General features: G+C 43.6%; 1 protein-coding gene across 1 annotated transcript in view; it reads right to left on the minus strand.

Moving 5' to 3' along the window:
* LOC137379187 (dipeptidase 1-like) overlaps nt 1-16,388 on the minus strand; it is a 40,523-nt gene that overhangs the window by 8,737 nt on the left and 15,398 nt on the right. Inside the window, exons 4-6 of the mRNA XM_068049901.1 lie at nt 13,427-13,577; nt 12,530-12,599; nt 6,198-6,374 (exon numbers count right to left, since the gene is read on the minus strand). Coding sequence (XP_067906002.1) covers nt 6,198-6,374; nt 12,530-12,599; nt 13,427-13,577 — 398 coding nt within the window. The remainder of the gene's footprint in view (nt 1-6,197; nt 6,375-12,529; nt 12,600-13,426; nt 13,578-16,388) is intronic.

Consider the following 16,388-nt stretch of genomic DNA (forward strand, 5'->3'; position numbering starts at 1 on the left):
GTGGTCGGGATGGGCTTGGATTGGATCGGGTCGGGCGCGGGAAAAAATGGAAGGACTCAGGCTGGGTTGGGCTCGGGTCCAATGTGGTTCTGACGGGTTTTTTTTCCCCTGACCTGAGCAGGCCTTTAGGAGGTGGTACAGTGAAGGTTCACTAGGTTTGTTCCTGAAATTAGAGAGTTGTCTTGTGATGAGAGGCTGAGTAAATTGTATGTATACTCTGGAGTTTAGAAGAACGAGAGGTGATCTCATTGAAACATACAAGATTCTGAAGGGGCTTGGCAGGATAGACACTAAGAGTTTCTCCTCCTGGCTGGGGAGTCTGGAACAAGGGGGCACAGCCTCAGGATAATGGGCCAATCACTTAGGACTTAGATGGAGAAATTTCTTCACTCAGAGGGTTGTGAATCTGGAATTGCTTACTCCACAGGGTTGTGAATGCTCCATTGTTGAGTATATTCAAGACTGAGATTGATAGATCTTTGATCTCTTGGAATCATGAGATATGGGGAGCAGGCAGGAAAGTGGAGTTGAGGTAGATGATCAGCCATGATAGTACTGGATGGCGGAGCAGGCTCCAGGGACCAAAGAGACTACTCCTGCTCCTATTTCTTACGTTATGTTCTTTTAACATTCAATGTTAGTAATGCCACTGTGTAAATTGTTGCTTGTAAGGCAAATGGTGATGCATATAAATTATGGTGTATGTATAGAGGATCCGTTTAAATATTTCTCCCCCCGCCCATCCCCCCCCCCACCCAAATCAGCAACCATTCTTTTCAAAAGCATATAGATGCATGGATTTCACAATTGTCTGTCACAGTAATCTAACGGCAGTCATCCTGTTATGTAATTGCAAAGCCCTGAAGCTAAGCCATTTCCCGCAACAATCAATAAAATGAGTCCCAATGTTACTGTTCATCATACCACTGCATATGAAATCACGTGATTGCACGAGCTTGCCACCCCTCGTCATCAGTCATGACATAATCCTTCCCAGCTCAAATGGCAATTAATAATATAGTACAAAAAATAAATTCACATTTTGCATAGAATCTTCTGCAAGGCAATGACACATCTCAAGATTTCAAACAATTTATAGTTTCCGACATTTCAATCTCTAAATGCAATTCTGTCTGTAAAACATTGATATCGTTATGGAAACCCACCATTTATGTTTTCATATCTCTTGGTAATAATTTAAGTAAAATTCAGGTAAAATTTGCCTTCAAAGAGATGTATAAAGAGTTAGAGTTAGTTAGACATTTTCCGGCACCTTTCAACTCAAAAATGTTTTGCGTCATAACTTGCAGGATGCGTGGCAAGGACAAAAGGGCATCTGAGACTTGCAACATATCTCCTTAGCCAATGAGAAGTCTTCTTTGGCCTCCTTATCTTGAGAGACAATGGGTAAGCGCCTGGAGGTGGTCAGTGGTGTGTGGAGCAGCGCCTGGAGTGGCTATAAAGGCCAATTCTAGAGTGACAGGCTCTTCCACAGGTGCTGCAGAAAAATTTGTTTGTCGGGGCTGTTACACAGTTGGCTCTCCCCTTGCGCTTTTATCTTTTTTCCTGCCAACTGCTAAGTCTCTTCGACTCGCCACACTTTAGCCCCGCCTTTATGACTGCCTGCCAGCTCTGGCGAGCTCTGGCGAACGCTGGCAACTGACTTCCACGACTTGTGATCAATGTCACAGGACTTCATGTCGCGTTTGCAGACGTCTTTAAAACGGAGACATGGACGGCCGGTGGGTCCGATACCAGTGGCGAGCTCACTGTACAATGTGTCTTTGGGGATCCTGCCATCTTCCATGCGGCTCACATGGGCAAGCCATCTCAAGCGCCGCTGACTCAGTAGTGTGTATAAGCTGGGGGTGTTGGCCGCCTCGAGGACTTCTGTGTTGGAGATACGGTCCTGCCACCTGATGCCAAGTATTCTCTGGAGGCAGCGAAGATGGAATGAATTGAGACGTTGCTCTTGGCTGACATACGTTGTCCAGGCCTCGCTGCCATAGAGCAAGGTACTGAGGACACAGGCTTGATACACTCGGACTTTTGTGTTCCGTGTCAGTGCGCCATTTTCCCACACTCTCTTGGCCAGTCTGGACATAGCAGTGGAAGCCTTTCCCATGCGCTTGTTGATTTCTGCATCGAGAGACAGGTCACTGGTGATAGTTGAGCCAAGGGAGGTGAACTTTTGAACCACTTCCAGAGCGTGGTTGCTAATATTGATAGATGGAGCATTTCTGACGTCCTGCCCCATGACGTTCGTTTTCTTGAGGCTGATGGTTAGGCCAAATTCATTGCAGGCAGCTGCAAACCTGTCGATGAGACTCTGCAGACACTCTTCAGTGTGAGATGTGAAAGCAGCGTCGTCAGCAAAGAGGAGTTCCCTGATGAGGACTTTCCGTACTTTGGACTTCGCTCTTAGACGGGCAAGGTTGAACAACCTGCCCCCTGATCTTGTGTGGAGGAAAATTCCTTCTTCAGAAGACTTGAACGCATGTGAAAGCAGCAGGGAGAAGAAAATCCCAAAAAGTGTGGGTGCGAGAACACAGCCCTGTTTCACGCCACTCAGGATAGGAAAGGGGTCTGATGAGGTGCCGCCATGTTGAATTGTGCCTTTCCTTTTGTCATGGAATGAGGTGATGATACTTAGTAGCTTTGGTGGACATCCAATCTTTTCTAGTATTCTGAAGAGACCACGTCTGCTGACGAGGTCAAAGGCTTTGGTGAGATCAATGAAAGCAATGCAGAGGGGCATCTGTTGTTCGCGGCATTTCTCCTGTATCTGACGAAGGGAGAACAGCATGTCAACGGCCGATCTCTCTGCACGAAAGCCACACTGTGCCTCAGGGTAGACGCGCTCAACCAGCTTCTGGAGCCTGTTTAGAGCGACTCGAGCAAAGACTTTCCCCACTATGCTGAGCAGGGAGATTCCACAGTAGTTGTTGCAGTCACCGCGGTCACCTTTGTTTTTATAGAGGGTGATGATATTGGCATCGCGCATGTCCTGAGGTACTGCTCCCTCGTCCCAGCACAGGCATAGCAGTTCATGTAGTGCTGAGAGTATAGCAGGCTTGGCACTCTTGATTATTTCAGGGGTAATGCTGTCCTTCCTAAGGGCTTTTCTGCTGGCTAGAGAATCAATGGCATCACTTAGTTCTGATTTGGTTGGCTGTACGTCCAGCTCATCCATGACTGGTCGAGGCTGGGCTGCATTGAGGGCAGTCTCAGTGACAACATTCTCCCTGGAGTACAGTTCTAGGTAGTGCTCAACCCAGCGGTCCATTTGTTTGCGTTGGTCAGTGATTATGTCCCCTGATTTAGATTTGAGGAGGGCGATCTTCTTGATGGTTTGCCCAAAAGCTCTCTTAATGCCATCATACATTCCTTTGATGTTTCCGGTGTCTGAGGCCAGCTGAATATGACTGCATAGGTGTTGCCAGTAGTCATTTGCGCAGCGCCTGGCTGTTCTTTGTGCAGTGCTTCTGGCTGCTTTAAGTGCTACGGATGTTAACTCGCTGGGGGCTTTCTTGTACTTCAACAGTGCAATGCGCTTAGCGGCTATGACAGGTTCCAGCTCTTCAAAATGAGATTGAAACCAGTCTGCATTTCTCTTCGCACGTTTGCCCTAGGTGGTCATAGATGGTGTCTCTGATGTGGGCCCACTTGGTCTCAGCATCCCCTGTGGGAGTGTTTTGAACGGCTGTTACAAGTGAATTTTGAAATTTTTGTAACAGCTGTGGATGAGAAATTCTGCTCGTGTTGATGCGTGGGTGGCCCTTCTGCTTGGAATGATGCAACTTCTTCGGTTTGTGTCTAACCTTGCTGCACACCAGGGAGTGGTCGATGTCGCAGTCCGCACTGTGGAAGCTGCGTGTGATTTGAACACTGTTTAAGGAGGCTCGCCTTGTGATGATGAGGTCTAGCTGGTGCCAACGACGTGATCTTGGGTGCCTCCATGAAACCTGGTGACAAGGTTTAGTGTGAAAGAACGAGTTGGTGATGCAGAGGTTACGATAGGTACACAACTCAAGCAGTCTCTGCCCGTTCTCATTCATCCTTCCAACGCCAAAGCGCCCAAGGCAGGAGGGCCATGAGTCATGGTCGGCCCCAACCCTGGCATTAAAGTCCCCCAGCAGGAACAGGTGTTCGGTATTGGGGATGCGACTAATGATATTATGGAGTTCCTCGTAGAACTGGTCTTTAGTTTCAGGTGCGGAGCAGAGTGTTGGAGCATAGATGCTGAGTAGGTGTACTGGACCAGAGGTGGTGAGCAGTCGGATGGACAGTATGCGTTCCGAGCCATTTGAGGGAGGCTCTATCATGCTGAGCAAGGAGTTTCTGATGGCGAAGCCCATTCCATGCTGTCTTGGTTCTTCAGGATCCCTGCCCTGCCAGAAGAAGGTGTAGTCTTGCTCTGCTAGAGATCCGCTCGCGGGGAGGTGTGTCTCCTGAAGTGCTGCAATGTCTACATTGAGTCTACTGAGCTCGTTGTTGATGATGGCGGTCTTCCGAGAATCGTTAATTTGTGTAAGGTTTTCCGACAGGCCAGCACACACAGTTCTGACGTTCCAGCTTGCAAAGCGAAGGGCTGGTACCGTCTTTCCTTCTTTGGTGCGGTGTTGCAGTCCACTTTTCGGGCAATGACCCTGAGCTCCAAGCACCCATTGAAGCAGTTGGACTGTGGTGGCACAGAACTTTATTGACCGGGGGCTGCCCGGTTTGAGGCGGGCGGTAGCTGTCCAGTGAGGTGCGATGACCTCTCCCACCGACAAAGGCAACCCGTGGCGCCCAATCTCTACGCCAATTTAGCTGGACTTATAACCCGTAACTGCTGCCTTTCGTGTTGTTTCAGTCGCTGTGAGGCAACAATGGAGTGACCTCTCCATGCTGCATGCCTGGGCGAATGTATGGAGGTTGAGAGTTGCCCAATCGTCAAAACCCCCCTCTCGGCCTTTTTGGTGGGGTCCAAAGGAATGCAGAGCACGACGTTTGGCACCGGTATGGCTGCAGGAACTGCCGGAAACATGCCAAAGGTGACACATGACCGCCTACGGGGTTCCGCTCCGGATTTTCTGTTAGGGTTTACTCCCTTAGCCTTGGTCTCTCCCGAGACGCCCACAAGGCAGTGGGGTTGTTAGGGCCCTTACACAGGTGTAGGATGATGCCGGTGGGAGGAGGGGCTGCGAGGGGGAGGGGTGGAGAGAAGGGGGTGCGAGGGGGAGCTGGGGAGGGGGCTGTAAGGGGGTGGGGGGGGTGCAGGGGGAAGAGATGGTGCGAGGGGGGGGGGCTGGGAAGGGGTTGTGAGGGGGCTGCGGGTGGGGGGGGGTGAGCTGAGAGTGTGGAGCTGGGAAGGGGGGAATGGAATGGGGGGAAGGGGGTGCAGGTAATGAGCCATGAGATGTAAAGAGTGAGAAATAAACCAAGGCAGGACTGAGAAGGAGGATGAATTAGAGTCAAATCCAATACAAACATTGAAATAAAGAGAACCAAAGATTTAATTGAGAGTGAGAGAAGGAGACAGACAGGAAGAGTAAAAAAAAAATCACAATTATTACCTTGTTAAAAGGGTACTTATGCTATTCATTACTAGACATAACTTTGTGGCGAGTAAGAGACAAATTGACCAACATGTTCCAGAGATACAAAATTTATGGCATATTTCTTAATCCCCTGAACTTGCTGACTAATTTTTCCACTAATATTGCTGTGCGTTGTTCAATTGTCTTTATTCTTCCAGCAAGTCCTAGAATCATAGAAAGTTTAAAGCACAGAAAGAGGCCACTTTGCCCATCGTGTCTGTGCCGGCTGAAAAATGATCCACCTATTCTAATCCCACTTTCCAGCATTTGGTCTGTAGCCCTGCAGATTACGGCACTTAAGGTGCATATCCAGACTCCTTTTGAATGAGTTGAGGGTCTCTGCCTCAACTGTCCTTCCAGACCCCCACCACCCTCTGGGTGAAAAAGTGTTTCCTCATCTCCCCTCTAATTTTTCTACCAATCATTTTAAATCTATCCCCCCTCGTCATTGACTTCTCTGCTAAGGTGAATAGACCCTTCACCTCCACTCTATCTAGGCCCCTCACAATTTTGTACATTTCAATCAGAGCTCCCCTCAGCCTTCCTGGCCCAATGTATTTATTTTAAATACTAAATAGTATAGAAAATTTAAATTTTGCCCATGATTACTCATACCAGTCTACGTAGAACATTATCTTGCACATTCCTGTAGTTGTGGCATAAAGCAAATGCAGAGGAATGACTGAAAATGACAGGAGCAGCTGATACTTCAAGTGCAGCCAACATTGTATCTTCAGAGACGTGAGACAGATCAACCAACATTCCCAGACGATTCATTTCTTTCACAACTTTCTGAAAGGCACATAAAGCAAACATTTAACACAAGTCTGGTATTTCCTTTCTTTTTTGTATGAACAATAGTTGTGTGTTGTATTGTTATTAATAGCATCTGCAGTAGCGTTTCAAGGATGATCTAGAGAAAGTCTCAGGCTAAGGTTAACTCAGAACTGTTTATTATTTACATTATTCTATATACACACTCCTCAAGCCACCTACGCTAGCATCCTCTGTGCTGCTGTACCTTCGTCTTCTCTAGCCTATCTCATGTGACTATTGCATCATCACTCTGACAGTGGGAGGGGTCTCTCTCAGTCTTCTGTATTAACCCTTTACATCCTTATACTACAATAACAACTTGTGTTTACATAGCTTCTTTAATGTAGAAAAACATCTTAAGGTTCTTTACTGATGTGTGGGGAAAAACATAGACCTATTGTTGTGCAGAAGTAACTGTTAGGAGTGACCAAGACCTTGGTGAAGGATGTAGATTTTGGGAAGGGTCTTTCGGGAGAAGAGGGAGATGGTGAGTTAGAAGGGTGCAGGGATGGAATTGCAGTTATGTGGAGCCTAGGGGGCAGAAGACATGACCACCAATGGTGGGGCTAAGGGAGGAGGAGATCAACCAGAGATTGGGGTTAGTGGACCAGAGAGTTTGGGTGGGTGGAGTGGTGGTGAGGGAATGTTATTAAAGAGGTAGGGAGAGATGAGGCCATGAAAGACAACATTACCTTAAATTTGAGGCACTGGGGGATCAAAAAGTGTATGGGAGGTAAAGTCACATGGGGTTTTAAATAGGCAGTTGGCCCACTGCCGTCTGTTTCCTACCCAATGGCACAGTTACAATAGACCCCCTCCCTTAATTAGGTCTGTGGATAATGTTACCAAGGTGCAGAGGAACGGACCAAGGATGGATCTTTGAGGGATTCTGGAGTTATCCGTGCGAGTACAGGAGAAAAGCTATTACTGAAGGTACACTCATTACGATTGGATAAGAGTGGAACCAAGCGCGGGCAGTTCCACAATGCTAGACAATGTAGGAGACACATTAGAGGAGGATAGGAGCATAACAACAGGAGTAGACCATTTAGCCTCTTAAACCTGTTCTACTATTCACTGAGATCATGGCTGATTTGCGACCTAACTGCATATACCTGCCTTTGCTCCATATCCTTTAATAAATTTGATTGACAAAAATCTATCAATTTCAGATTTAAAATTTACAATTGATCTAGCATCAATTGCTATTTGCAGAAGAGAGTTCCAAACCTCAACCAACCTTTGTGTGTAAAAGTGCTTCCTAATTTCACCCTTGAAAGGTCTGGCTCTCATTTTTAAGACTATGGCCCCTTTAGGTTTTGCAAATTTTATCTGCATTGTCATGGTCCTGTAGTTTTTTTTTCCGGGAATATGTGGTTTGCCTTTAAGGCTTGCAAAGGATCAGTATTGCTTTAAGAACCAGCAAGCCTCAGGAGTTATAGGAATGTGCATTTTTGTTGCCTCAGAAACAGCCATTTGGAGACTGTGACTCAAAGGGTATATTATCATTACCATAGATACAGCCACAGGGAGTGAGTATTAAGCGATACATTTGTTACAATTCAATTTTGAACTGGCTTTTTAGTTGAAGACAGTTTGTTCTAACAGAACACAGACACAGAGGACACATGGACACAGACAGCTGTGGTGTTTAGCACCTGAAAAAAGAGCTCTCAGCATTTAAATTGAAGGATAGGATTTTAGTCTGTTTAATTATCTCTCAAAATTCTAAGAAAGTTAAGCCAAAAAAGAGATCTCTGGTAACTTAAATTGAAGAAAGGGAAGTTAGACTGTGACAATCTATTATCCCTTAAAAACTCTAAAGTCAGCTTGATTCTATTGAAAATGTTTGCAAGTCGTTAATTGTTGAAATTTACTGGAGAAAGAAAGCATCACCTACTGCTGAAGTTATACTATGGACTGTTCTACTGTGGAAGAACCTTTTTTCCCGCATCGGACGACTGTGAGTACTTCAAGCAACATTGGACTGGAAATTTGCAGGGACTCTAATTTTTCCTATTTTAAATGTTGTTTATATCTTCATAGTGTTTAAGAATTTAGTTCTTCTAATTAAAGAGTTAATTTGTTGATTTAAAGACACCTGGTTTGGTTAGACTCATTCGGGGTTAATTGATGGTACAATTTGGCTGGGCCTTTCTTTAATTTGGAAAGTTTTAAATGATATGTTAGGCGATCTGTGGAGCGACGAGATTGAATTAACAGTGCGTTTCTCCCACCACAATCAGAATCGTATATTTTGATTGGGAGCTTTGACTGGAGCGGTCAGTCATAACAGTATGAAGAAGCCTTTACCCTGACCCTTGTCCTCTTTAGTTTATCCCCCATTTCTGCCATACCCTTTCCAAGCTCATCTCATTTATAAAAACAACCTCCTGCTCCCTCAACCCTGTGCCCACAAAACTCTTGACCACCGAATTTATTTTCCTGGCCCTCATTCTAGTTGGCATTGCAAATGGTTCCCTATACTCAGACACACTCATCACCGATGTTTTCAAGGCCCTGGACTCCAAATTTTAATAGAGCGATATGGTTAACTTGTAATTTATTTGTCCATACATGAATGGCTCAGACTGGACTGACTAAGCAATTTTATAACATGTTGAAGTTAACAAAGTTAACATGCCTAGAACAGATGGGATAGACCTTAGGAAAACAGCAAACGCTCTGGTTATAACTTCAGGAGGTTCCATATATACTAGACTGTACCTGAAAACTGAAATTTGGCAAATGTTATCCTAATAATCATAAACATAATGAAATGTGAGACTGGGTATGCTAAACCAGTCAGTAGAACATCAATAATGGGGAAAAGTTCAAATATTTTATGCAATGCTACCAATATTCATCCAGAAAACACAAAAATCATAAAATTTCAAGCAGAAGTAGACTATCCCATGAACATAACTTACTTTGATTCTGAATTGAATTAAGACACATGGAAAATTAACTAGCTGAATTGAAAAATTGTTTGGAAATAGGTAGCATGTGGTGGGGAAAAAAGAATAATTTAGCCTTGGGTTAATTTCTGTTCACAGTATTAATGAATAACAAAGGATGGAACATTCTTTAATAAATTTGCTCATGACACCAAACCATTAGATTGGAACAGATTCCTTTGAATGCCATCAATCAAGTCATTAAGAAAAATTACCAACAGCCAATAAATGATCCTGCAATTCATTCCTTTCTAAAAATGATGCAGTAAGGAACTGGGAGATCCTACAAGAAATTCTCAGTATAAAACCTTCCAACAGGCCTCCGAAGAAAGGAGGGGGCGGGTGGGTGGGTGGGTGAGTGGGGAAAACTACGCTGATTGGTTGTGGGGCTGGTGGGAAGGGATTGAGAGTCAAAGGTGCTGAAGGTGAGAGGGTGAAAGTTCAGCATATTTAGAAAGTGGTTTTCTGGGGGGGATAGGTCATTTACATAAGAACATAAGAACTAGGAGTAGGCAATTCAGCCCCTCGAGCCTGCTCTGCCATTCAATACGATCATGGTTGATCTCATCTCGGCCTCAACTCCACTTTCCTGCCCGTTCTCCATAACCCTTCAACCCATTTCTAATTAAAAATCTGTCTATCTCCTCCTTAAATTTACCCAATGTCCCGGCATCCACCACACTCTGGGGTAGTGAATTCCACAGATTCACGACCCTTTGAGAGAAGTAATTTGCCCTCATTTCGGTTTTAAATTTGCTACCCCTTATCCTAAAACTATGACCTCTCGTTCTAGATTGCCCCACAAGAGGAAACATCTTCTCTATGTCAACTTTGTCAATCCCCTTAATCATCTTATATCCCTCAATTAGATCTCCTCTCATTCTTCCAAACCCCAGACAGTAAAGGCCTAAACTGCTCAATCTCTATTCATAAGACAAACCCTTCATCTTTGGAATCAATCTAATGAACCTCCTCTGAACTGCCTCCAATGCAACTACATCCTTTCTCAAGTAGGAGGACCAAAACTGTACGCAATACTCCAGGTACGGTCTCACTAATGCCTTGTACAGTTGCCTCCCACTGTGCAGCCACCTCCTTTCACTTGCTGGGGTGCGGACACAGCGGGGAGCTCATACGACACCAGCAAAATTGCCGTGTGGTGTGAAAGTCATTCAACAACCTTAATTCAGATCCTGTCACAGACATGTGGGTTGCTTGCATTGGACCCAGCCCGCCCCAGGAAAAGCGGCCAGAGGTGAAAACTCATCGGCAAACCAGCCAGAAGTCTTTTCTTCAGAATTGGCTTGCCCTCTGTCCTCCCCCACCTCAAGGGCCTGGGAAAATTTAGCCCATAGAATCTTACAGCACAAAGGGAGCCATTTCACCAATTGTATCTATGCCAGATCTTTGAAAGAGCTGTCCAATTTATTCCCCACCTCAGCTTTATTGCCATAACCCTGCAAACTAATTCTCTTCAAATATGTCCAATTGCCTTTAGAAAATTCCTATGGAATCTGATTCCACCACCCTTTCAGATAGTGTATTCCAGATGGTAATAACCCTCTGTGTGAAAATAATTCTCATTTCCCATCTAGTTCTTTTACCAATTGTTTTCAATCTATGACCTCTGGTTACTGACCCACTTGCCAGAGGAAATAGTTTCTTCCTACTTGCTCTTTCAAAATCCCTCATAATTTTCAATACATCTATTTGGTTTCCCTGGAGCAAAGAAGGTTAATGGGAAACCTATCATTATGGATACCCTTCATCTTTGGTACCCTGGCAAACCTTGACATGGTCTTGAGATCCTACAATGGTGTGGTGCCCAAAATTGTACACAATACTCCAGGTAAGGCCTAACCATTTGTAAAGGTTTAACATGGCTTCCTTGTTTTTGTATTCAATGCCCCTATTTACAAAGTCAAGTATCCCATACACTTTCTTAACTGCCTTATGAACTTACCTTGCCACCTCCAAGGCTTTGTGAATACGCACCCCAAGGTCACACTGCTCTTGCACACCCATCACAATAGTGCCATTTTAGATTATACTGCCTCGCCATGTTGTTTCTCCCAAGCTGCATCAGTTCACACTTATCCCCATTAAATTGCACCTGCCATGTGTTACCCATTTCACCAGCCACTCTATATCCGCCTGCTCACTATTTACTACATTACTAAGTTTCATATCATTTGCAAACTTCTAAATTACACTCTTTATACCCAAATCCAGGCCATTTATATATAACAAGAAAAGCAATGATCCTAATAGCCCTCTGGCAGACCCCATTGCATGCTTCTTTCTAGTCAGAAAACATCCGTTCACCACTATTCCCTGTCTCCTATCCCTTAGCCACTTAGATACCCAAGTTCGCACCATCTCTTTAATACCATTTGCTCTATTTTCTGAATAAGTCTGTTATGTGTTACTTTATCAAATGCCTTTAGAAAGCTCATATAAGCAACATCTGCTGCACTACCTTCATCAACCCTCTCTGTTACTTCAAAGAACTCAATCAGGTTTGCCAGACACAAAAAAAATTGCCTTTTATAAATCCATGCTGTGGCTGTATGCAAGTGAGAATTAATTTTGTCCCTTAATGATGGTCTCGAGTAGTTCTCCCACCACTGATGTTAGACTGGTTGGCCTGTAGTTACCAGATTTATCCCCCCCCACCCTTCCCTTTTTTGAACAGGTGTGTAACATTTGCAGTCCTATGGCACCACTCCCATATCCAAGGAGTATTGAAAGATTGTGGTCAAGGTTTTGTTACAAGGTTTTTGGTAAGGTTTATATGAACAAGTTGGTTTCATTCTCCTGCTTATTCACACTAATCAGATAGAATACAGACTGTAAGATACAAAACCTATTACTACTGATTAATGTTGGCAAACCTTATACACTTGTTAAGTGTTTGAGGGATTCATAAGGAGCAACATGTCTTGATACAAACTTTACTTTTTTTTGCCATAATCTCTACATATACATCACAACTATATTCTCTGATATAAGGACCATGAACTCTGACATAGTACATCATTATGCACGCTTTCTTTCTACACAGTCGCAACATACTTTGGCATGGCTCTCAATGACACCAATCGGGAGTGTCCAATAAATGTTATAATGTAAATCAAAATCAACTTTTTATAGCCTTATATATAGTTTACTAACTTTTCCAAAATCAGACAGTCCATTGACACCAGGTTTTACAAAGCCACTGTCCACTCTGCTGGTGTCTGCCCTGAAAAATGAGGGAAGCTAAAATAAATGAAATGTTTACATTAGATGCATTCTGCATGTATTTGTACAAAGTAAAAAATGAAGTCCAGAGACTGCACTTGGCACAGTATGCTGAAAAACCTACATAATGTATCATGAACTAATGCCAATAATTCTCAACATACTGAGTTTGCAAGCCTAGCCATGAAGAGACGCTGAGCAGATAGCAAATAGTTCCCGGAGAGAGTGAGAATCATTCTGTACTGCACATGTGCACATGCCTCTTTATGTCAGTTTTCAAAATAACTTTTGGGAAGATTTGGGAACAGGCCTCTTGGCTGTCTTTCAGCTATGGACGATGCATGACTTGGGCAACTGTTTTCTATTCACTCCGAAATGACTCCACTTAATCTTTTTAATTACAAGAGTTTGCAGTTTTGCTTTTATTAATTGTGCTTCGACAATATATTTCTCAGTGGTTAAATATCCAAATTATAGGAAGACGAATTGGGATCTAGACATTCAGAGTAGTTACCACCCGGATGCTAGGCAGCTAGACAAGTCTCCATTTATACTGGAGGAGGGAATTGCTTAGACACTTTTGCAGGCCCATTATTTCTACTTACAGCCATAGCATCAGTACAATTAATGATGTTACTGTGTGATTCAATATTTTCCAACTCAGAGGAAACTGGGCACTGCCACAACTGAATAAACAGATAAAAGGTCACAGACTTGAAATGTTAACTGTTTCTCTCTCCTCAGATGCTGCCAGACCTGCTGTGTATTTACAGCACTTTGTTTTTATTTCACAACTGACTATTTTTGTATAATTAAGCATTTTCTTACCATGGTGTATTACAGGTGTGTGTTAATGTCAGATAACGGACTCCAAGTTCATAGAACATGCGCAAAGCTGCTAGACTGCTGTCAATTCCATGTCCACCTTCCATTCCAATAAGGCTGGCTATTTTACCACTCTTAAATACATCCACGATTCCTTTAATAGAATTAAACAATATTGTTACACACTCCAAAAACGTTATTCCTATATACTGACCATAGCAACCTTATTGCTGATGCCTTGTTATCTAAAGTTTATAGCTGTGATGTTTTTGGGATTAAACAGTAATATTCAGAATTAATAAGACACAGACTGTTGCATGCTGTTAAAAACATAGATTCCTTCATTCCTTACAGACACCTCTGCTGATGTGTGTATGGTAGTCTTAAGTGGACAAAATGCACAATGCAATTTTCAAAACACTACATCCCTCCTCTGCTTAGTATATGAAAGGCATAGCATGTTTCAATGGTTTTTTCCAGAAGTGTAAACAATAAACTTAAACATTACTTGAACATTCAACTTCACCAGTAATACTATTACATATTCTGACTTTTGTATTAATCCAACAATGAACTCAGTCATATACAATGAGATGGAAGATTTGTTCACCAACTGACAATAGTTCACTTCGTAACAATCACTTAAGTATGGCAGACATTTTCTCTCATGGGTAGGATATCGTCTGACATCAGGTGCAGTCTCATTTGACTCATGTTCTTCATCTGAGATATCAATGTTGGAATCGGATTCAATGCTTACAAATGACGTTTTCAGTGACTTGAAGAATGATGCGTTTCGTGTGATGATTTGCGAACCGAGCTTAGCAGTGATCATTGATCTTTGTCTTGGTCACAACGAATGGTTGGATGTCATAAGGGGTTGTTTGTTTTCCAATATGACCATCACGTTTCACAGGTACTTTATCTCCTGGCTTTAGTGGTGTAGCTCTTAATTTCATGTTTTGCTGTGCATTTACTTTCATTCAATCCTTCTGTTCGCGATCGCATTTGTGTACGTGTTGATCATTAGCTCCGCAGGGTAGCCCAGGAAGACATGTTCACATAGGACATGCAAACTTGAGTGTAGCTGGAGGTTTTTCTGTAGTCGAGTGAGCAGTTGCTCTGTAATTGCTCTTAACTGTAGTTGCATCACTTTTTCAAGGTACGCATAAATCTCTCGACTTCTCCACGAGCTTTTGGCCAACAGAGTATGATTTTGTCGATGAGTGAAACCTAAGTAGTTTGCAAATTTACTAAACTGATTGCTGTTGAATGAGGGTTCATTGTCACTTCTCACCATTTGAAGGATTCCAAACAAGGCGAAAATCTGGTCAAGCTATGGGATGACTGCTTTTGATGAAGTTGACATAACTATTTCCATGATTAGGAAACTGCTGTAGTCATCATTACACTTTATTTATAGCCTCCTTGCAGCAGTTGTTTTGCAGCATCTCCACTGGTGGAAAAGTGTGATTACAGTGTAACATGTTTGCATTGGTAGTTTCTATTTTGCATGTGGAGTTAGGAATCTAATATTAAAAATATTATATCTGTCAATTTTTTGTAAGTTTGTAGATCTCTCAGTATTGACAGTCAGATAATACAGCCTTATAACAATAGGGATAGTATGGCATGTATGGGATAAATTAAGGCCATTTACCATAATTGAGTCAAATTTCATTTTTATGAAAATATATTCTGATATTTCTGTTGGTGCTTTGGGTGTTAGATTTCACAACTCTGTCCATTATGGGCGGCACAGTGGCGCAGTGGTTAGCACCGCCGCCTCACAGCTCCAGGGACCTGGGTTCGATTCTGGGTACTGCCTGTGCGGAGTTTGCAAGTTCTCCCTGTGTCTGCGTGGGTTTTCGCCAGGTTGCAGGTGATAGGTAAATTGGCCGTTGTAAATTGCCCCTAGTGTAGGGAGGTGATAGGGAATATGGGATGACTATAGGGTTAGTATAAATGGTGGTTGTTGGTCGGCACAGACTCGGTGGGCCGAAGGGCCTGTTTCAGTGCTGTATCAATAAATAAATTATGCTGTGAAAACTGTAATGAGTGGCATTTATATATAACTATGGATTTCATTTTTGTCTCTTAGCATGTTTAAAGTTGAGAATTAACTGTTGGTACATGGACTAGGGTCACAGATTTAAGGTTTTGGGCAAGAAATGCAGGGGGAATGTGAGGAAAAACTTTTTTACGCATCAACCTCACTTTGAACAGCTGGAACCTGTCATAGCCGCAGAGTGCATTGCACTGCTGAACGACAAGAAAGCCCCCAGCGAGTTAACATCTGTAGCACTGAAAACAGCCAGAAGCGCTGCACAAAGAACAGCCAGGCGCTGCGCAAATGACTACTGGCAACACCTATGCAGTCATATTCAGCTGGCCTCAGACACTGGAAACATCAGAGGAATGTATGATGGCATTAAGAGAGCTTTTAGGCCAACCATCAAGAAGATCACCCCCCTCAAATCTAAATCAGGGGACACAATCACTGACCAATGCAAGCAAATGGACCACTGGGTTGAGCACTACCTAGAACTGTACTCCAGGGAGAATGTTGTCACTGAGACCGCCCTCAATGCAACCCAGCCTCTGCCAGTCATGGATGAGCTGGACGTACAGCCAACAAAATCGGAACTCAGTAATGCCATTGATTCTCTAGCCAGCGGAAAAGCCCTTGGGAAGGACAGCATTACCCCGGAAAAAATAAAGAGTGCTAAGCCTGCTATACTCTCAGCACTCTACCAACTGCTTTGCCTGTGCTGGGATGAGGGAGCAGTACCACAGGACATGCGCGATGCCAATATCATCACCCTCTATAAAAACAAAGGTGACCGCGGTGACTGCAACAACTACTGTGGAATCTCCCTGCTCAGCATAGTGGGGAAAGTCTTCGCTCGAGTCACTTTAAACAGGCTCCAGAAGCTGGCTGAGCGTGTCTACCCTGAGACACAGT

This window comes from Heterodontus francisci, chromosome 17, assembly GCF_036365525.1.
Source record: "Heterodontus francisci isolate sHetFra1 chromosome 17, sHetFra1.hap1, whole genome shotgun sequence".
In the NCBI taxonomy this organism is placed as follows: Eukaryota; Metazoa; Chordata; class Chondrichthyes; order Heterodontiformes; family Heterodontidae; genus Heterodontus; species Heterodontus francisci.